At 33.6% G+C, this 23,910-nt stretch overlaps 1 protein-coding gene across 1 annotated transcript in view; it reads right to left on the bottom strand.

The window, feature by feature from the left end:
• The window catches only part of LOC141456485 (uncharacterized), a 638,647-nt gene that overhangs the window by 39,268 nt on the left and 575,469 nt on the right, over positions 1–23,910 (bottom strand). The window contains exons 6-7 of the mRNA XM_074132515.1: positions 23,058–23,243; positions 19,131–19,376 (exon numbers count right to left, since the gene is read on the bottom strand). Of these exons, the coding sequence (XP_073988616.1) occupies positions 19,131–19,376; positions 23,058–23,243 (432 nt within the window). The remainder of the gene's footprint in view (positions 1–19,130; positions 19,377–23,057; positions 23,244–23,910) is intronic.

Raw genomic sequence — 23,910 nt, 5'->3', positions numbered from 1 at the left:
TCAACTCTCAATATCTACTCAACTAATGGATCTGTACTCAAGAAAACTATAGCATACTACTCAGTAAAACCGAGTGTGTAAGAGCAGAAAATTTTATACGAATTATCTGTTGTTTACAGTGGGAATTATAAGGGCCCCATTTCACAGCAAAACCATGACCCAAAAAAATTTCAGTTCTCAATATCTACTCAACTAATGGATCTGTACTCAAGAAAACTATAGCATACTACTCAGTAAAACCGAGTGTGTAAGAGCAGAAAATTTTATACGAATTATCTGTTGTTTACTGTGGGAATTATAAGGGCCCCATTTCACGGCAAAACCATGACCCAAAAAAATTTCAACTCTCAATATCTACTCAACTAATGGATCAGTACTCAAGAAAACTATAGTATAATACTCAGTAAAACCGAGTGTGTAAGAGCAGAAAATTTTATACGAATTATCTGTTGTTTACAGTGGGAATTATAAGGGCCCCATTTCACGGCAAAACCATGACCCAAAAAAATTTCAACTCTCAATATCTACTCAACTAATGGATCTGTACTCAAGAAAACTATAGCATACTACTCAGTAAAACCGAGTGTGTAAGAGCAGAAAGTTTCATACGAATAATCTGGTTTACTGTGGGAATTATAAGGGCCTCATTTCACAGCAAAACCATGACCCAAAAAAATTTCAACTCTCAATATCTACTCAACTAATGGATCAGTACTCAAGAAAACTATAGTATACTACTCAGTAAAACCGAGTGTGTAAGAGCAGAAAATTTTATACGAATTATCTGTTGTTTACAGTGGGAATTATAAGGGCCCCATTTCACGGCAAAACCATGACCCAAAAAAATTTCAACTCTCAATATCTACTCAACTAATGGATCTGTACTCAAGAAAACTATAGCATACTACTCAGTAAAACCGAGTGTGTAAGAGCAGAAAATTTTATACGAATTATCTGTTGTTTACAGTAGGAATTATAAGGGCCCCATTTCACAGCAAAACCATGACCCAAAAAAATTTCAACTCTCAATATCTACTCAACTAATGGATCAGTACTCAAGAAAACTATAGCATACTACTCAGTAAAACCGAGTGTGTAAGAGCAGAAAATTTTATACGAATTATCTGTTGTTTACAGTGGGAATTATAAGGGCCCCATTTCACAGCAAAACCATGACCCAAAAAAATTTCAGTTCTCAATATCTACTCAACTAATGGATCTGTACTCAAGAAAACTATAGCATACTACTCAGTAAAACCGAGTGTGTAAGAGCAGAAAATTTTATACGAATTATCTGTTGTTTACAGTGGGAATTATGAGGGCCCCATTTCACAGCAAAACCATGACCCAAAAAAATTTCAACTCTCATTATCTACTCAGTTAATGGATCTGTATTCAAGAAAACTATAGCGTACTACTCAGTAAAACCGTGTGTGTAAGAGCTGAAAATTTTATACGAATTATCTGTTGTTTACTGTGGGAATTATAAGGGCCCCATTTCACAGCAAAACCATGACCCAAAAAAATTTCAACTCTCATTATCTACTCAGTTAATGGATCTGTATTCAAGAAAACTATAGCATACTACTCAGTAAAACCGTGTGTGTAAGAGCTGAAAATTTTATACGAATTATCTGTTGTTTACTGTGGCAATTATAAGGGCCCCATTTCACGGCAAAACCATGACCCGAAAAAATTTCAACTCTCAATATCTACTCAACTAATGGATCTGTACTCAAGAAAACTATAGCATACTACTCAGTAAAACCGAGTGTGTAAGAGCAGAAAATTTTATACGAATTATCTGTTGTTTACAGTGGGAATTATGAGGGCCCCATTTCACAGCAAAACCATGACCCAAAAAAATTTCAACTCTCATTATCTACTCAGTTAATGGATCTGTATTCAAGAAAACTATAGCATACTACTCAGTAAAACCGTGTGTGTAAGAGCTGAAAATTTTATACGAATTATCTGTTGTTTACTGTGGGAATTATAAGGGCCCCATTTCACAGCAAAACCATGACCCAAAAAAATTTCAACTCTCATTATCTACTCAGTTAATGGATCTGTATTCAAGAAAACTATAGCATACTACTCAGTAAAACCGTGTGTGTAAGAGCTGAAAATTTTATACGAATTATCTGTTGTTTACTGTGGGAATTATAAAGGCCCCATTTCACAGCAAAACCATGACCCAAAAAAATTTCAACTCTCAATATCTACTCAACTAATGGATCTGTACTCAAGAAAACTATAGCATACTACTCAGTAAAACCGAGTGTGTAAGAGCAGAAAATTTTATACGAAATATCTGTTGTTTACTGTGGGAATTATAAGGGATTTCACAGCAAAACCATGACTCAAAAAAGATTCAACTCTCAATATCTTCTCAACTAATGGATCTGTACTCAAGAAAACTATAGCATACTACTCAGTAAATCAATGAGTGTAAGAGCAGAAAGTTTCATACGAATAATCTGTTGTTTACTGTGGGAATTATAAGGGCCTCATTTCACAGCAAAACCATGACCCAAAAAAATTTCAACTCTCAATATCTACTCAACTAATGGATCAGTACTCAAGAAGACTATAGTATACTACTCAGTAAAACCGAGTGTGTAAGAGCAGAAAATTTTATACGAATTATCTGTTGTTTACAGTGGGAATTATAAGGGCCCCATTTCACGGCAAAACCATGACCCAAAAAAATTTCAACTCTCAATATCTACTCAACTAATGGATCTGTACTCAAGAAAACTATAGCATACTACTCAGTAAAACCGAGTGTGTAAGAGCAGAAAATTTTATACGAATTATCTGTTGTTTACAGTAGGAATTATAAGGGCCCCATTTCACAGCAAAACCATGACCCAAAAAAATTTCAACTCTCAATATCTACTCAACTAATGGATCAGTACTCAAGAAAACTATAGCATACTACTCAGTAAAACCGAGTGTGTAAGAGCAGAAAATTTTATACGAATTATCTGTTGTTTACAGTGGGAATTATAAGGGCCCCATTTCACAGCAAAACCATGACCCAAAAAAATTTCAGTTCTCAATATCTACTCAACTAATGGATCTGTACTCAAGAAAACTATAGCATACTACTCAGTAAAACCGAGTGTGTAAGAGCAGAAAATTTTATACGAATTATCTGTTGTTTACAGTGGGAATTATGAGGGCCCCATTTCACAGCAAAACCATGACCCAAAAAAATTTCAACTCTCATTATCTACTCAGTTAATGGATCTGTATTCAAGAAAACTATAGCATACTACTCAGTAAAACCGTGTGTGTAAGAGCTGAAAATTTTATACGAATTATCTGTTGTTTACTGTGGGAATTATAAGGGCCCCATTTCACAGCAAAACCATGACCCAAAAAAATTTCAACTCTCATTATCTACTCAGTTAATGGATCTGTATTCAAGAAAACTATAGCATACTACTCAGTAAAACCGTGTGTGTAAGAGCTGAAAATTTTATACGAATTATCTGTTGTTTACTGTGGGAATTATAAGGGCCCCATTTCACGGCAAAACCATGACCCGAAAAAATTTCAACTCTCAATATCTACTCAACTAATGGATCTGTACTCAAGAAAACTATAGCATACTACTCAGTAAAACCGAGTGTGTAAGAGCAGAAAATTTTATACGAATTATCTGTTGTTTACAGTGGGAATTATGAGGGCCCCATTTCACAGCAAAACCATGACCCAAAAAAATTTCAACTCTCATTATCTACTCAGTTAATGGATCTGTATTCAAGAAAACTATAGCATACTACTCAGTAAAACCGTGTGTGTAAGAGCTGAAAATTTTATACGAATTATCTGTTGTTTACTGTGGGAATTATAAGGGCCCCATTTCACAGCAAAACCATGACCCAAAAAAATTTCAACTCTCATTATCTACTCAGTTAATGGATCTGTATTCAAGAAAACTATAGCATACTACTCAGTAAAACCGTGTGTGTAAGAGCTGAAAATTTTATACGAATTATCTGTTGTTTACTGTGGGAATTATAAAGGCCCCATTTCACAGCAAAACCATGACCCAAAAAAATTTCAACTCTCAATATCTACTCAACTAATGGATCTGTACTCAAGAAAACTATAGCATACTACTCAGTAAAACCGAGTGTGTAAGAGCAGAAAATTTTATACGAAATATCTGTTGTTTACTGTGGGAATTATAAGGGATTTCACAGCAAAACCATGACCCAAAAAAATTTCAGTTCTCAATATCTACTCAACTAATGGATCTGTACTCAAGAAAACTATAGCATACTACTCAGTAAAACCGAGTGTGTAAGAGCAGAAAATTTTATACGAATTATGTGTTGTTTACTGTGGGAATTATAAGGGCCCCATTTCACAGCAAAACCATGACCCAAAAAAATTTCAACTCTCAATATCTACTCAACTAATGGATCAGTAATCAAGAAAACTATAGTATACTACTCAGTAAAACCGAGTGTGTAAGAGCAGAAAATTTTATACGAATTATCTGTTGTTTACAGTGGGAATTATAAGGGCCCCATTTCACGGCAAAACCATGACCCAAAAAAATTTCAACTCTCAATATCTACTCAACTAATGGATCTGTACTCAAGAAAACTATAGCATACTACTCAGTAAAACCGAGTGTGTAAGAGCAGAAAATTTTATACGAATTATCTGTTGTTTACAGTGGGAATTATAAGGGCCCCATTTTACAGCAAAACCATGACCCAAAAAAATTTCAACTCTCAATATCTACTCAACTAATGGATCTGTACTCAAGAAAACTATAGCATACTACTCAGTAAAACCGAGTGTGTAAGAGCAGAAAATTTTATACGAATTATCTGTTGTTTACTGTGGGAATTATAAGGGATTTCACAGCAAAACCATGACTCAAAAAAGTTTCAACTCTCAATATCTTCTCAACTAATGGATCTGTACTCAAGAAAACTATAGCATACTACTCAGTAAATCAGTGAGTGTAAGAGCAGAAAGTTTCATACGAATAATCTGTTGTTTACTGTGGGAATTATAAGGGCCTCATTTCACAGCAAAACCATGACCCAAAAAAATTTCAACTCTCAATATCTACTCAACTAATGGATCAGTACTCAAGAAAACTATAGTATACTACTCAGTAAAACCGAGTGTGTAAGAGCAGAAAATTTTATACGAATTATCTGTTGTTTACAGTGGGAATTATAAGGGCCCCATTTCACGGCAAAACCATGACCCAAAAAAATTTCAACTCTCAATATCTACTCAACTAATGGATCTGTACTCAAGAAAACTATAGCATACTACTCAGTAAAACCGAGTGTGTAAGAGCAGAAAATTTTATACGAATTATCTGTTGTTTACTGTGGGAATTATAAGGGCCCCATTTCACAGCAAAACTATGACCCAAAAAAATTTCAACTCTCAATATCTACTCAACTAATGGATCTGTTCTCAAGAAAACTATAGCGTACTTCTCAGGAAAACAGAGTGTGTAAGAGCAGAAAATTTTATACGAATTATCTGTTGTTTTCTGTGGGAATTATAAGGGATTTCACAGCAAAACCATGACTCAAAAAAGTTTCAACTCTCAATATCTTCTCAACTAATGGATCTGTACTCAAGAAAACTATAGCATACTACTCAGTAAATCAGTGAGTGTAAGAGCAGAAAGTTTCATACGAATAATCTGTTGTTTACTGTGGGAATTATAAGGACCCCATTTCACAGCCAAACCATGACCCAAAAAAATTTACACTCTCAATATCTTCTCAACTTATTGATCTGTACCGAAGGAAACTACTGCATATAACTTATAACTCAGTAAAGTGTAGTGTATAAGTGAACAATATTTCATGCTAATAATGTGTTGTTAACTGCGGGAGGTAGTTGTACGTCAAGGAACATCAATTAGTAAAGCTGCTTCAAGGCACCCAGTCGCTCGAGTTACCCTACTGTACAAAGTGAAAGGTAAATCTACAGTCAGCAGACGAATGGAGCCACGTACAGTACTCTCCTCTGCGGAAGAGGATTTTTTCTTTAGTTTTGTGGATCACGTTCGTTGCCAGAGCTGGGTTTCCCATCACTAAATGCCTTCTACTGATGAGTGTGTGGCAACTTATTAAAAAACTAGATATACCGAACCCTTTCAATAATAACCTACCAGGTAAATCTTGGTATCCTCTTTCGCAGAGGAGAGTACTGTACGTGGCTCCATTCGTCTGCTGACTGTAGATTTACCTTTCACTTTGTACAGTAGGGTAACTGGAGCGACTGGGTGCTTTGTAGCAGCTTTACTAATTGATGTTCCTTGACCTACAACTACCTCCCGCAGTTAACAACACATTGTTGGCATGAAATTTTGTTCACTTATACACTACACTTTACTGAGTTATAAGTTATATGCTGTAGTTTCCTTCGGTACAGATCTATAAGTTCCTTCTCCACTCATGATTTTCTTTTATTTTTTTTTTATCAGGTACCATATTTGCTTGTTGCAACAACCGTTGCAGTGGTAAATTCCAATAAAAGATTAAAAAAAAAAAATTAAAATCTTAGGTTATTGGCGTTCGGAGCCTTTTTATGCACAGTCGGCCTATGGAAATTTTACTTTCGTTTTAAGCCACACTGTTCATCTGCGGGCACTGTTCTGTAAAAAGTTCCAGGGAACAGAAAATCTAGCAGCAGTAGCTGGATTCTAATCTAGGGTCTCCGAGAGCACTAGCCACTTAGCTAACTCTTTCACTATCCTAGATTGTTATAATTATAACCCAAAAGAGGTAAGCATACTATTTTAAACTCGGAACAAAGTTTAATTTTATAACCAGAGCCAGTAATGATGGAGAAGTGGGGATTATTTAATTAGACAGCCAGATTATTTTTCTTTAAAAGTTCCTTTATTTCTTCATCAGTGAATATTTCAGACGTTCGCGATTTACACGATGTCTTGCTGAGATCCTTGATTAGCTATGAGGTGAAAGAGAGCAGATTCTTTCTACTGGTGACTATGTCATTACGTGGAATGGTTTTTAAGTATTGAATGGTTAAAGGCGTCATTTATATACGAGTATAACTCTACATCTGGATGATGTTTTTATGTAAATTGGCGTCAATATTGCATTACAATCTAATTACAAAAACAACACTAACATTGCCAGCCCCAACTCACAATCAAAATTCATGAGGCAAGCTAAACTAATTATTTGGGCTTAACGAACCCACAGAAAACTAAATTCTAGTTCACTACCGGGCTGGGCTGGGTACATTCGCTCAGATGAATAGTACATAATGCACAAATAAACATTACTTCATAATGAATAGTACATAATACTGGGTTTTTAAAAAGACAGTTTACCTCGAAACGTAAACAATATTCACATCCAGAACAATGTGCAATCTAAAATACACTCATAACACTTTTTTTTACAGAACAGTGTACGCCTTAATTTTAATGATTTCAGCGTTGATCTCAAATTTTTTACGCAATTTAATAGAAATTAACAAAAACATCTGACATGTTTTGCGCTAAGCTTCTAATTTTTGTCATAAATCATTCATCCCGAAACTGCTTTTTGTGAGTAATCGTTTGATGATATTTGGACTGTTCTTTCTCTCCGCTCTCCAAGTACTTAAGAGTAATTGTATTTTTTTTTTTGAAGATGCAGCAGGTACGGGAGGAGACAAAGCTAATCAAGATTTGATTTGATTGTTTTGCGCAAACAGTTGCAGTTTGACAAACTTGATTAATTTCTTTATCAGTTCTACATTTAACTGATCCATGCAACGAAGAATATCAATCATCCAAAATCCCTCATCCCTTCATTCTCCCTAGTCTTGCTCCCCTATTTTTTAAAAAAAAGACAAAAACAGCTCGGCAGGATTTAGACCACATTTATTCCTTCTGTATCCAATTAAAATAAATCATGACATGACTAATGTAACATTATTTGGTACGATATTATTTTTAAATCAATAAAATCTTTAAAAATCTCTATTAAATATTTACGTTCTTCTCAATGTATAATCTACGATTCAAGTTACTTTGTGAACAGTACTGCTTATAATTAAGAACTGCATGCTTTTTTTCGATGTTTATTTGGAAGAATCTATTTCAACATACAACGCAAAATTTGTTTTACAGTTTATTGTAGTTCTGCTCAGGAGAGACAAATCATAATATATGATACAGCTAGAGTCGACATGGGTGCAACCCAAAAAAATATATGAATAAATAAATGTTTTTTAATTATAATTCAATTATAATATACAGGGTGACCAGAGTTATATGCTCCACCCACTTTTTTTTTTAAACGGCGGGAAATTTCGAAAAAATAAAAAACACGTATTTAATCATTTTTAGTCTAGTTTATTTTCAATGACTGACCCATTTTTTTAAACCCCTGTATCTCGAGATACAGCATCCAACTTTGTTTTTTCAAATGGAACGTTATATTTGCATATTTTTATAGTATTTGAGCTCCTAAAAAAAACAAAAAAACAATTTTTGAAATCGGTTAGGTTTTTCCAAAGTTATGGTAATTTAAAATATGAAAAAAAAATTCAGTTTATAGTCAAAATTACGTTATTTTTTTTAAAGAATCTGTTCAAACTGGGCACAATCAGCGGATAGACAAGCCAAAACTCTGGACTCCCTCGCTCTGTTTGTAGCAGCACTTATGGTGGCGAAGTCAAGATCTAGGCAGGCTAGAGTTATCTTAAAAAAAGTTAGATACATTGTACCAGTTCATCTCATATTAGTTTTATTTATTAGTATTTTTTTTTATTTATTTTGTAATTTACAATCTGTATAAATATATACAATAAGTAAATAGGAGGTGAATGAGATGAACTGGTGCGGGAAAAGCAGGAGGAGAGAAGCTACCCAGCGGTAGCAGTCTCTAGATGAGATAGGGGAATGTGAGAAGGAAAATATGAGTGGGAGAGAGGAGAGATTTAGTTCTTCAGACTACAAGAAAGTCGCGGGGCCACTGGCGATTCAGTCGGCGAAGAGGATTGTTGGGGATGTCAGTGGAGACGAGAGTCTGTAAGAGGATTTGAGGAACTAGAGAGAGCAGTATGGAATTTTTGATATTTAGTCTTGGCGAGTTGGTCTATGAAGGGAATGTTGAGGTCGTAGTGAAGATTAGTCACGTAGAAAGGTGCGTCAGCTATTTGTCGGAGGAGTTTTGATTGAAATGTTTGCACCGTCCGTACGTTTGTTGGTTTGGCTGAACACCACATCTCTAGTCCGTAAGTCCACATAGGTTTGAGGATAATGTTGTATATTAAGCGTTTGAGTTCAATGGGCAATTTAGAGCGTCGTCCAAGTAATCTGTTAAGCAGTTTAGCACGTTTCGTCATTGCTTGTCTATTTGTCGGAGGAGTTTTGATTGAAATGTTTGCACCGTCCGTACGTTTGTTGGTTTGGCTGAACCCCACATCTCTAGTCCGTAAGTCCACATAGGTTTGAGGATAATGTTGTATATTAAGCGTTTGAGTTCAATGGGAAATTTAGAGCGTCGTCCAAGTAATCTGTTAAGCAGTTTAGCACGTTTCGTCATTGCTTGTCTTTTAAGTCTAGTATGTGGGTTCCACGTGAGTCTTTTGTCTATGAAGAGCCCAAGGTAGCGCACCAGATCAGTGCAAGGAAGAGGATTGCTGTTGAAGAAGACAGGTGGACAGGAGCCCCGCTGGAGAGTAAACGTGGTATGCTGGCATTTCTGTGGGTTCATTTTAATCATCCACTTCTTTGCCCAGGATCTTATTGAGTAGTATCCTAAATGAAAGAATAGTTTCAGTTTGAATTAATTATTCGAGAATAACTTCTCACCCCACACATGATCAGTTCTACAAAGAAGTTCATCAATTTGCAGATTTCATAAACATGTATTTCGATAAAAATTACCAGCATAACATGCAATTGTAATGTAAATATAAATGCGGAGATATCTATCTAAATAGATGGAGCGAGCAATAATTGTTGTTAAGGCAAGTGTGTTGTTTCACCATCAATTTACCTGGAGAATGAACATCAAGTGAGGCAAATACAAAGTAAAATAGTGCTTGTCTAATGAGGTGTAATCGATGATGTTGTCAAGTACTGGTACAACACCTTTGAATAGCACCTGTAAGATCTCAACTACTTTAATCTAAGCCTTAGTATTCTCTCGCATATCCTACCCTTCAGTTTATCTACTAAGAGGTGACCACTTCCTACAATAAGAGATAAAGAGACAAGTATTCACTGAGATACTGATGACGAAGTGCGATTATTTAACTGAGAAGTCTATTTTATTATTTCAATCTGTTCACAACAATTTCTTGCCTGTACTTTTTCTTTTTAGATAATCACTCCAACTAACCTGAAATTGGCTGAACTCATTAAAACCAAAATTACCTTTTCAAAGGTTCGAGAAAGATAAGATCTACAGTTATTCCCAAGTTCTTCAATGTGGATCTTCTGAAACCACATCGAACTATTGAGCGAACGAGGGCCCCATTTCACTCAGCATGGAATCATAAATTCCTGCATACTTAGCCTAATTAGGGTTACCATACCCGGTTTGGCCGGGACTGTCCCGATTTTAAGCACTTGTCCCAGCGTCCCAGCAGGTTGTTAAATGTATCCCGGTTTTTAAAGGTTAACAAAAAAAAAGATTTAATATTTGTTAAATATAAAGAAATCGTTTGCTTGAGTGTAACGTTGGTGCCTTATTATTTTCTAAAACTAATCTAAATTTGAAATGTAGTAAATTTTATTATTAAAACTGTCCGGTAGGACAGTTGTATAAGGGTTGATCGTCAAAAACTGCACGAAAAAGCGTAATGTTGAAAAACACCTAACTTTGACAATTTTTTTCTCTTTTTCTATAAAAGATAAAATTCCCAAATTTTCTTTATAATATAGGGCAAACCCTCCTTTATAACTGTAATTTTTTCGTAATAACATAGATTAATTAGTTTTCGAGAAAAACGATGCGAAAAATGCACAAAAATTACATTTTCAAAAATTGTTCTTCTTCTTCTTCTTCTTGTTGTTGTTGTTACCTTTTTTGTAAACTGCGTAGCGCCTAAACGCACGAACCGATTTTCATGAATGAGGTGTTATTCGATTCGGACTTTTATGTAGATGTGCCTTTTGGGGGTCTCGACTCTGTACATCGAATAGGAGAGGAGTTAGCCCCCATTATGTAAGGCCCCCTCCAAAATTATTATTACTAATTACTCTGTAAATCTTAGCCCGATTTTGAAATAATTTGGTAGGATGATAGAGTTAGGGCTCCTCTACGTAACATTAAAGCGGCGATCAGCTCTTACACTTGTTAAGGGAAAGTATAGCAATCGTTTCAAATTATCGACACGAGAACCGATTGTCATGAATGAAGTGTCATTCGAATCGAAATTTTGTACAGATTTGCACTTTAAAAGTCTGAACGCTGTGCCTCATAAAGAGGGGAGTTTGCCCCACCCAAGTAAGGCCCTTTCTAAAACTATTTTTACCAATATTTCTATAACGCTTAGTCCGATTTTGATAAAATTCAGCTCGAATAAGTTGTTAAAGCTCCTCTACTTGGCTGTGAAGGACCATCAAGCTCTTGCATCTACTAAGAGGAAGTACTGCAATCGTTAAAATTATCAATGGGTGAACCTATTTACATTAATGAATTGTCGTTCGATTCAAAATCTTTGCCTTTTAGGGAGAAGTACTGTAATCGCAGTTTATTTTTCTTAGTCCTCTTAAGAGGAAGTACTGAAATCGCAGTTTAATTTTGCTTTTTACGTACAAATACCTTCCTATTTTATTCAAAACGCTTTCTCTAAAAAATTGTTATTGAGGATGGCAACTATAATCATTCTTTAAAAAGATCTCTCCAATGATAGTTATGGTTCCGACTTAACACCTTATCAGGTTATAATGATAGAATTGCTTATTCTAAATTTTAAAAAAATCTGTGAAGCAGATAAGTAACTTTGTAAAATAGACAAAAATGAAAATTTATCCAAAAGGTACAAAAATCTCTTTAACAAAAATTTACAGTTTAAAATGTTAAGTATAAGGGTTGATTAAACGCCAAAAGGTACACAAATCAGCTAGTAACCAACATTTCATTCATGCTTAGCTGATATAATTTAAGTAATTTTGCTGCATTAACTTTTTCTTCACATTTTTTTAGAAATTATTAGATGTCACAGACCCTTATGCTGGCCAGATCATTCATAATATTATTTTGTTATAATTATGATAAAATGTATATTATATCTTCGTTTTTAAATAGGTACTTTATTTTAACTCCATTTCAAATTATTCTTTGGATTTATCTTTAATATGCCCTTTATTCTTAGTATCACATATACATTCATGTTAAAGTAGAGAAAAACAAAGTTAGAGTCAGCTACTGTTTAAATTTGAATCACGGATTTAACAGAATATTTCAGTCTTGAATTCGACTTACCGAAATATTCGTGAGCACAAATAACTCACAGTTAATAACAAGTAGATTATTCAACAATTATTCATTTCTGAATAAATTGTAATTTAATTTAGTCTCCCTAATTTTACTTATAGCAAAATACTGGAATAATTAGCTGCCCTAAAAATATGCATATCTTATTTATTTTATATTACATATATACAACACTGTGAGAAGAACAGCTACATTGAGAGTGTAATTGAAACTATATTATTTGCGATAAAGCCAGATAATTATTACCTATTATTATAAACGTTTGACTACTACATAAAATAACAATTACTTTAATGGAAGAATGAACTTAAACCGACGATTTAAAAAAATAAATAAAATAAAATAAATAAATAAAATAAAATAAATAAATAAAATAAACAAAATCATTGATGTATGTTGATATAAGCATTTTTTAAAAAAAGGTTTTGAATTTTTTAGCCTCATATTTTTTTATTATTTTTTATAACGTTTTCTTTCTAACCTGTAATTAATAGTTTGATTATTATAGATTAATAGATATTATTGTACAGTGCTACTTGAACAAATATTTTGTAGACGAAAATGGCCAGCATAAGGCAAAGTGACATCTAATAATTTCTAAAAAAATGTGAAGAAAAAGTTAATGCAGCAAAATTACTTAAATTATATCAGCTAAGCATGAATGAAATGTTGGTTACTAGCTGATTTGTGTATCTTTTGGCGTTTAATCAACCCTTATACTTAACATTTTAAACTGTAAGTTTTTGTTAAAGATTTAATTAGAAATGACGAAAACTTTCTAAAAAAAGTACAATCTTCTGAGAAATACTCTTGTACAAGTAAATAATATATATAAGTATATTACTACTATTAATATGTAAGTGCATTTTATTATATTTTTATATTTAATACCTACATTTTTTGTGATTTTTTACGATATACGTTTAGTTTTGTGACACTCAATAATATTAATAATTTGTAATAGCAAAATATTCATTAAAGTGTAAGTTATACTTTATTAACAATGGAAAAAATATAACAAATTATACTATTTATTTATTTTTACCTGACTGTCCCGGTTTGGCGTAAGAAATATATGGTAACCCTAGACTTAACCATTATTCTTATAGAACAACAATCGATCAAAAGCTAATATAGTAGCTTCTTGTATTAAAACAACATTTTGAGTACCCCAAAATTATTCTTACTCTTTGTCAATATTACATTTATTATATTACTTTCTTCACATCACTTGAAGTAGATGGTAGAAATCTTGTCAGAGGAAGTCAAACTATAGATTCGGCCTTGATAATCTGTAAATGGTGGAAGAAAAGCCAAAACTGATCAGAATTATAGAAAAGAGGATTGTAGGAATGTGCTAATGGATAAATGTTACGTATTATATGATTGGAAACATGTTTTAAAAATCGCCATGAATGTTGCTAAAGGGAATCTCTTTTTTATACCCAAGAAAAAGTATTTTTGTGGCGCCAGGTTCAATCTGTTTAATGAACATCTTTTATTTTAAAACTGAAATGTTATGGAGAATATGTTAATGGAAACACATATACCCTTACTAAAATCTCACAAATAGCACTAAAATAGAGCAGCAGATATTGAATACAATGGCGACTAAGCGGATGATTCTGCACATATCTTAGAGGAAGGAAGATAATTAGATTGTGCAAGCAACACTCAATAATAACTTTAATTAACTGCTGCATCTTCGACTTCACCCAAAGTTGATTTACTGTTCTACTATTAAACCAAGTGTGAGTTAAGTTAAATTGTGCTTTACTCTTAAATGGTTTAGAAAATTAAGATGCCTAAATTAAGCGACTTGATTTTAAAATGGGTGGTTATAAACTAAGTTGCTAATTTGTTTCTAACTGCGTAGTAAAATAATTTTAAAAAAAACCTTATAGAAAGTCTTCGTCCCAAGTTACTGGATTGGCTCATGAACTGTCAATTGCCTTACAGTGTTTGATTTGTCAATCTTATCTGTGTAAATAAGGAAAACTTCTCAGCATCATAACTGAAAGTCTAGTTAATATCACTAGTATACCTCAAAAGTGAAAAATATATCTCATTACTTCACCTGAAATTAAAAATATCAGGAAAAATATGTAAGGAAATATTGGAAATGAAAAGCTAGATTAAATAAAGAAAAGAAATTAAAATTAACCTTTGATACAAGCAACAAAAGTATGTTTTTATAAATAGAATACTTGGGTTCGTGTACGCTTGAATAAGTGTGCTGCCTAAATTGCTGTATGCTGAGTTAGAGCCATTGAAGATTTTGGAAATGAACAAACTTTAAATTGTCGGAATAACAAAGTGTGACTAACGGGGGTGGTTAGTTTTCACTAACAGAAGGGCAGAAGTGTGCGGTGGAGCAAAGTAATAAGGAAGTATAAATTAGAAGGAAGTTTGTGTATTTAAATAATCAAATTAAAGATCGCAAGATCCAGTTCTCTGACCGCACTTAACTGAGAGAAGTGAACTTTACACTGGGAAGTTCACCTGATTAATGAATTCATCTGCGACCTATCGGCTACAAAACTGTGCGCTCTCTCGAATACTAATTGTGATGTCTTTCTGAAGAAAAAAAGTCACGCGTTTGTGCGCATATTGTTGAGATTCTTGTTTAATTCTATTTTTAATTTTAGGCACGCCAATATCTGAGATCCTTTTTTGCCCGGGGTCTTTTCAGTTTACTGTATATGGCGACAGACAAGTCTCAAGTACACTGTCCATCGTTGCGCAGAGTACTGCAAAAAAGAGAACAACTAATTGCAGTTTAGAGCAGGGCTCCAATCCAAGTCCTCTGCGATCTCTGCGATTGAGCTAGGTACTAAGACAATCTCTTCTCTCCCGTGTAAATATGCGTGAATGGAATTGAGCGCAGAGATGGTCTGTGGGTTTGCTAAACCCAAGGGTGATTTAACAAAAAATCATTTTGATTTCATTTATTAGTAGGAAACTGAAACAGTGGTGCATTTCGAGTTGGTAATGTCAACAGAGAAAAATTTTTGTCGAAGTTTTATATTATAGGAACACATATTTCGCTTCAGACTGCCTCAAAAATTGCTGAAAAAAGCTTAGGTTCGAAATATTTCCTCAAGTTGCTTGTATTCGGCCCATGACTCGAAGACATAAATGTTTCTTTGAAAAAAAATAGGTGATAGAAGGTTGTATTGAATTATATTGAATCTTAGCCTCCAACGAACCTTCATGATTTCAAAAAAAAGGTCTAATTGTTTTTCTTTGAAGAATTACCTGAAGAATAAGATTTATTTAAAGTCCTTGAAGAAAAATGCAGCAATAAAATACAAGAAAATGAGAAACTGAACTTTGTGGAGGAAGAAAACGTTTATTGCCAAAGTTCCTTCTTAGGTAGGTAATATCCTAGTGTAACCACACATCACTTCCTAACAGATCATAAACAGTTTGTTTATGAAGTAAATATGATCGGTTTTCGTTTTCTCGACCTCTAGGTCGAAAGCTCGGCAAAATATAATAAAATTAATGAAATTGGCATTGTTTTTTCTTCCTTCTGGATTAAAAAAGATAATTTGCATTGGTTATTGTGTTGACATTAATTCGCTATGTTTAAATGTTATCGTCGAATTGAATGAAAATAGATATATGGAATTAATTATGATGAGAAGTATGAAAAATGATGCCGTTAAGTAAATTTCATGTTTACGTCATTGGATCTTCCTGTTTTTAATCCATTAAATTATCTGCTATATTAAGATGATCTAGTTTTATTTTTTAGAATAATCACTTTAATCTAATTCCCTATTTGATATTAAGAATAAAAATTAAAAATAAAGCGGTATGAAGATGTTTTGTGTTCATTCTTTTTATTTTAATTTTATTGCTTCAGTTTTATTTGGCACTGACTTATACTTGTACTTAAGTGGCACATCTAGCAAACATTATATTTCTTGACTTCAATTCACGGTGTTGTACCTCTAATCCTTCTACATACGTAATAAATTGAGCCTCTCTACATTCATGCGGAGTTTAATGACCTAATGTGGCGGAATACTCGATATTAATCACATTTCTGAAGATCTAAACTTAAACATTAATAACATATATACGAGTATATCCTGCATATGCTTGAACACAAATCCATAAATCTATAAAGCTATAAACTAATCGCACTCTACGCCCATAAATAGAATCATACCTCATGCATGTTCACCATTCACTCCATGCACACTTGGTAGTTCCTAAAGAAATCAATCAATGTCTGTAACACCTCTATTTTATTGGAAAAGAAAATGTTTTCCTAGTAGATGATATTGCTGGAGATTGGTTTCCTGAATTATTGGTTTATTGGATAAATCCTACCGCTGAAGAGTACTACTACACTTTCAGTGGAAGATAATATTTAATTTTCAATTCTTCTTATTAGAAGGTTCTACGTACATATAATGGAAAGTATGGAGAAACATTTTGAAGAATTCAGCAGTTTACATGAAGAAGGTGGACCAAAATTTGAATGAATGCAATAATAATTGTGGAGCATTTTATCCGAAACCTTCTTCTGATATATAAGAGCTTAGATTTGCTCTGTACGAAGCGAACTAAATGTACAAAAAATATACAGTTCAACATTCCAGCAAATACGAAAGAGTATTCAGTCGGCATTATTCAGACATTGGAGACCGGAGCTTTATTTAAAGCACTGCCGGCTTCCGGACATGGTTCTCTCATTTCAGACAACATTACAGGCCACTTTCTTTAGTCTCTTTCAAATACAGAATCCATTAAAGAACGGACAATATGAATTTTAATATTCTTCTTCCAAAATTTAGCCCACAAAGAAAATAATAGTCGTTTATGTATAATACATAAAATAAATTTTTTATCACTTAAATGTAAAGTAGGTATAAGAAGAGAATTTGTAGAAAAAGGAGCTAAACTCTATGTACGAGGGTCGTTTGAAAAGTCCGCGCAAAGTCAGAGAGATAGCACTACTGGCGCGTATCGAGGTTATGTTTAGTTAGTAGCATCTCTTGGAAGAATACACACCAAGTTTCAGTCAGATCGGTCTATTTCTTTGTGTTTGGCATTCGTTTGAATCGAGGAAGTCGAGTGATTTTCAAAAAATGGACGAAAAAGAATTTCGTGTGTTGATTAAACACTACTTTATGAAAGGCAAAACACCTCAGGAGACTAAAGAGAAGCTTGATAAACATTATGGTGACTCTGCACCTTCGATTAGAACAGTTTATAAGTGGTTTCAAAATATGGGCACAAGTGACGCTGAACGTTCTGGACGCCCTGTTGAGGTTACTACTCCAGAAATCATTGATAAAATCCATGATATATTGATCGATGACAGAAGAGTGAAGGTTCGTGAGATTGCTAGTGCTGTGGGCATCTCGAATGAACGGGTACATAATATTTTGCATCAACATTAGGACATGACAAAGCTATCCGCAAGATGGGTGCCGCGATTGCTCACGCTTGACCAAAAACGAAATCGTGTGAAGTGTTGCAAGGACGGTTTGCAGCTGTTCCAGAAGAATCCGCAGGACTTTAAGCGTCGTTTCGTCACTGTGGATGAAACATGGATACATCACTACACTCCTGAGACCAAAGAACAATCTAAACAATGGGTTACCAAGGGGGAATCTGCGCCAAAAAAGGCGAAGACCGTTCCTTCGGCCGGAAAGATTATGGCGACTGTCTTTTGGGATTCGCAAGGAATAATCCTCATCGACTATCTGGAAAAGGGTAAAAATATTACAGGTGCATATTATTCATCGTTATTGGACCGTTTGAAAACCGAGCTGCAAGAAAAACGCCCACGATTGGCCCACAAAAAAGTCCTTTTCCATCACGACAACGCACCAGCTCACACCTCAGCAGTTGTGGTCGCAAAATTAATGGAAATAGGGTTCCAACTCGTTTCACATCCCCCTATTCTCCAGACTTGGCTCCCTCGGACTACTATTTGTTCCCCAATATGAAATGGCTGGCGGGAAAAAGATTTTATTCAAACGAGGAGGTGATTGCAGAAACGAATGGCTATTTTTCAGACTTGGACAAATCCTATTATTCGGAAGGGATCAACAAACTAGAGCAGCTTTGGACGAAGTGTATAAGCCTAAAAGGAGACTATGTTGAAAAATAAAAAAGGTTTACCCCAAAAAATTAAGTAGTTTTTATTTTTGCACGGACTTTTCAAACGACCCTCGTAAATACTGTATATTTGTAAATAGGAAAATATTTTTAATAAATAAAAAGCTTCCGCGTTTTTAAATAAAATATTGTCTTTTGAATGTTGATGAAACAGTGAAGGCAATGTTTTCAATACTTATTTCTCTTTCTATCTGAGCGATTGCATCTAGCTGTAACTTCTATCTTAAAATTGTAACTACGATAGAAATAGATTTGGGAAAGGAAAATCTTTCGTAGTTGTTGATTTCCTTAAATTGAATATATCTCCAGCAAATTACGGAATTAAAACTTAATTAGCAGATGGCGTACTTCATCTATTAAGATGATTGAAGTTAAATAATAATAATAATAAAACTATGGATTAGAATTGGAATTGATTCATTTTATCATTGTAAAACACTCCATCATTTTTCTAGGGACCAGTACAGACAAATTAAATAATTAATAAATAAGCATGAAAACTCAATGTTTTACCTGTATATCTTTGAATACTTCCGGATCTAAATGTTCCAAATAATTATAACTGAGATCTAAAGCAGTCAGTTTGCCCAATTTCAAGAACAGTCTTGGTGGTAAATATCTAATACGATTATGTGATAATGTCAACGATCTAAGTTCTGGTAGGTGATGAAATGTTCCAGATCCCATTGATTCAATCCTATTATAATCCAAATGTAATGACACAAGATTGGCTAATCCACGAAAATTATACTCCAATACCTGAAAATAAATTGAAAATTAACTTATTTACTATATCATCATTTATTAATTTTGTAATTATTTATTAATGCCAAATACATTTTTAATTATACTGAAATTATTAATAATAATACGCTGAAATATTAGAGAGGTGATAATAATGCAATCAATTTTATTCTGTTCTAATAGAATTTAAACATTTTATTCAAATCACTTTTTTTATTTATGTTTGGGGGGTGAGTGAGTATTAACTTCTAGGATATTCTAGGGTAAATAGAGCCCCATTAATAGTTTTATTTTAATTAATAGAAAAGATTCACTTAATGAGTTAGGATCAATATTATGTGGATAGGTTAACTTATAAAAATACAAAAGAAAGAGTTTCAAAAGAAAGAAGAAAGAATTGTTTAGCTATAATAAACCAATATAATGAGGATACTTCTTGGGAGTACAAATAGAAATGTCCACTGGACTGTTTACGACAAGGTTTGGGAATGATTCTTCGTAGCACGAAAGGGAAGGTATGGAGAAGCCATGAGGCCACGATTTGTACTCACGATGCATATGATTTAGTAAAGGAGAATATGCAAATAATAATATTATATGTCTATGTCGAAGACCTGTTCCAGTATGTTAAATTAAAATCGAAAACCAATACTTTGATACCAATTCCTGACTGGAGACAGTTGTCATGGAAACGAATTTCCATTACGGATATAGACGATTCAACCTGAAATAAATATCTCTAACTACCTAAATCCTACGTTTAAACCGGACGATAATTTAAATCTCTGCAATTGAATTTGAATTATATTTATATTAACATCTTTCTAAGCTTCCAACTGGTAGATACAATGCAATCCTTTCCTTATTTAGACCTACCAGTTGGGACTTTAAATGCTAAGACCAAGAAATTAATGCATACTACTTTTTTTCTTGTGAGACTACCACAATCACCTTTTTCTCGTTATTTAATAGCCACACCTAGTATTCTACTGCTTAGCAGGATTTGAAGCAATTTTACTGTGCGTTCAGAGAAAAATCTCCAGAGTGAGATTATTTATTTATTTATTTTTTAAGTAAATTATACTTTATTAGCAAGTGTTAGCAATTCAGTGAAATTGTAAAAACCTATTGGCAAAGCTGGTGAACAAAACAAAGTTGATAGTTTTACTAAAGAGAAAAGAGCTCCAAAGGAGTGCTTTTATGTATTTTTTTTATGTTAATTTTATGTTTTATGTAGAAAAGACAATTTTGTCTGTTTTTGACGGAAGAGGGGACAAAAACCACTTATACAGCAAATATCCTTTATTAAGCCCAGACTAATCTGTACAAGGAATGCCTTGGCGCTGCTTAGTTTTAGAGTTGTTTAAGTGTTAGTTTTAACTTAGTTAGTTTAGTGTGGTTTACTATAGGTATAACATATGTTAAGTTTAAGTTAGTCAGAATAGTTTAGAAAGGCTGTAAGTTCTGCGAAGAACTTATCGCAGGAAAGTATGTAAATTTGTAATTAGAGCGAATTAAAGAAGGGATTAAATTTAATTTCAAACAGGTAAAATGTTGGCCGAATTTATTTTACCGTTTCCACCAAATCTCAACTAAGTAGACCGACAGATTTTTTTAAAATTAATTTTTCCTTTTTTTTAATTAATTAATTTTTTGAGGTTATTATAAATTCCTTTTTCATCTTGTTTTTAATTAGCTAAAATCTTTTTTATTTAAAATCAAGAAACCTTATAACCGATGAAAGCCTATTTTTGAACATTCCATGGGTTGGAAAAAGGACAAATATCTACTGGCTTTTAAAGGAATGCCTGGCCACAGGCTACGATTATATTTTCTATATTTTTCACTAAGCTGCCTCCCAAACTGCTGTTTCTTGACTTTTTCTTTCAGTTTACCATTGCTTATTTAAGTTCCACTTAAAAATTTACAGTAAAAAGTTAAAGAAAATCAGATACTCATCGGAAAATGTGAATTTACCCACAGTTTTCTGTGGATATAATTGGATTGTTTGAAATGGCCTCTAATGTCAATCACCCATTTTACCAGAATGTTTGGAATAAGGTAAAATATATGCCTCCAGTTGCATTGTACAACATTCCATACCTTCGAACCTTCGTAACGTAATTCCAAATTTTAACTTTTAACTTTTTAATTTTTAAGTTATTATTAAGAATTCCAAAACTGATCCCTAGACCCTGCGGACAAAAACACCTGAGTATGCCGACCTTTGTAAGTCTAATAAAAGAAACCCTTTTCCTTAGGTCCAGGATGTTTCCTATTATAAGTTTTACCTCTCCAAGAAATGAATAATGACCAGACTATCCAGTTTGAGTGAGGCGCATTTTGTCTTTCTCCTCGTGTCACAATCCTCACAGTGGCAGGAAGAAAACAGAATTACTTGACAGTAGAGTGGGATAGACACAAGCAAACCACTTTTCCAGCCCAAGTGTACTGGGTTGTAGCAGGCGTATCTGACAGCCACTGTTATCGTCTTCAATGATCCAGAGCTCACCAGCTAGGTCGTGTTCAAGAACTACCCCTGAAAGCGCACCATCCTTAACACGTTGGCCCGCAACTAGGTAGCATACATCAAAGACTAGATAACCAGCTAAAAAAACAGCCCTGCTACTTCTTACCATCTCTGATCGCCTTAATCACAGAAATAAAGGGAGAGATTTGAGTACTATAGCCGTAGATGCTCAACCATCTTAATGCAGTGCCTGACAAAATTAACGCAACCCTATGTTTATTCCGATGTAGTCAACAATCATACCATAAGAAGCGTTAAAATTGTAAAAATAGCTATAACTGATAGCCCTAACATCGAGCAATCTAATCGATTAAAACTGTTTTATTAAAAAACTAAAAATTAAAAAAAAAAGGAAAAATTATCGTTTAGTTTTCATTTCTTATTCTAAGTTGTGTAAAGGCGGTAATCAGCTCTAACGTTCCAGTACGTTTTAAATGAATTGTGTACACTTATTTTGGAAAAAATAAATTCAAGGAGAAATTAAATGAGACATTGCTAAATGAAGATCAAGGTCTGCGATATGTGGTCAATGTCTTCCATGCAAATTATTTCAGCATTCTTGGATCATCAAACGGTTTGGAAGGATATATTCACATGGAAGAAGAAGAAGGCAAGTTCAGACAAGATGCTGTATAGACGAGCGATTTTTTTAACATTAAACGTACCACAATACAGGAATATGACGGGTGTACAAGGTCAAAATTTGGCCCAAGAAGTCAAGGAACCTACAGAACTATAAACTGATGTCTTTGCGAAGCTGGAGTATGATCAAGGCGACCTGCCATAGGTCCGTTACATGCCAGAGCTCAGAGTATTAAGATTGAGTTTTGCTCGATTTCATTTAGCCTAGGCTTTGCAACAGTGGAAAGAAGTGCGGATGAGAAGATGATAGACGAGACAACAGTCTGTCTAAAATCTCCAGATAGGTGTGAGCAAGTCTGGAGATGGCCAGGAGAAAGATTTAGTGAGAGTAATGTCGCCTCAAGGATCCGTTTTGGTGGAAGAATCATTAATGTTTTTGGGGGAAAATGTTGCAAGGGAGTGGTAATTTGTTAAAATGAACAATTTCAAAACTAATACAAAAACTTTATCTGCACCTTTCTGATAATTGAGCGTTTTATTATCTTTAAATTACACTATATAAATAGAAATGTGTAATAAATTACCTGCGAAATATTATTATCGGTCAAATTCAATAATTTTATGGTTGGAACTCCCCAAAATGAATGTTTACCAATGGCAGGTAGATTGCTCGTACTGATATGTACTTCTGCTAAACTTTGAAAATTCTGAAAGATTGGACCTATCGTCAGGATGTTCTCATTCTCTTTGGGTGCAACTATCCTCATCACCTGCAACAAAAAAGAAGATGATTACAGTCATTACAGTCTATATCTATAACTTTTTGATTAAAATTGTGTTAATAATATGAGTGACCTATTGAACTGTATTCCTTCTTTCTAACATTGAACAACACAAATTAGAACGTTATAGTTAGTGAATAAGTCTGAGATAAATGAATATGGAATTCATTAGGATGCTCATTTATCTACTACAATTAATCTGAAAGCAGTTTGGAAGCAAAGAAACCACAATGGAGGTCGTTAATTATCCATGTAACGACATAGACTTCTTAGCGTTTCTACCAGATACTTCGGCTATACAATAGTTTGATGTTTATAATTAAATATTGAAAATGTTAACAATTAACAAATTTTACTTACATTAAATAGAGTTAAAAAGAGAATTTATATTGCAATGAGAATAACTAATGTCAGAAATTAATCCTAAATCCTATTTCAAATAAAAAATACGAGTACATATTCTATAGATTTACAAACATGATTCCCTTCTTAAACCAAATAATTTGTATTACACACTTTAATTGCAGGGAAAACTTACAAAAAAAACCATGTTACTATATTTTATAAAATTAAAAATTACCAATTAATTAAAATAATAGTTTTTCTAATCTAATTAATCTGGAGGATAGAGATGGGCAAAAATTAATTAAATTCC

The sequence above is a fragment of the Rhodnius prolixus genome, unplaced genomic scaffold (assembly GCF_049639745.1).
Source record: "Rhodnius prolixus isolate KJV_2025 unplaced genomic scaffold, Rpr scaffold_4, whole genome shotgun sequence".
Classification (NCBI taxonomy): Eukaryota; Metazoa; Arthropoda; class Insecta; order Hemiptera; family Reduviidae; genus Rhodnius; species Rhodnius prolixus.
The sequence above is the reverse complement of the archived record's forward strand: the minus strand, read 5'-3'. Positions and strand labels throughout refer to the sequence as shown.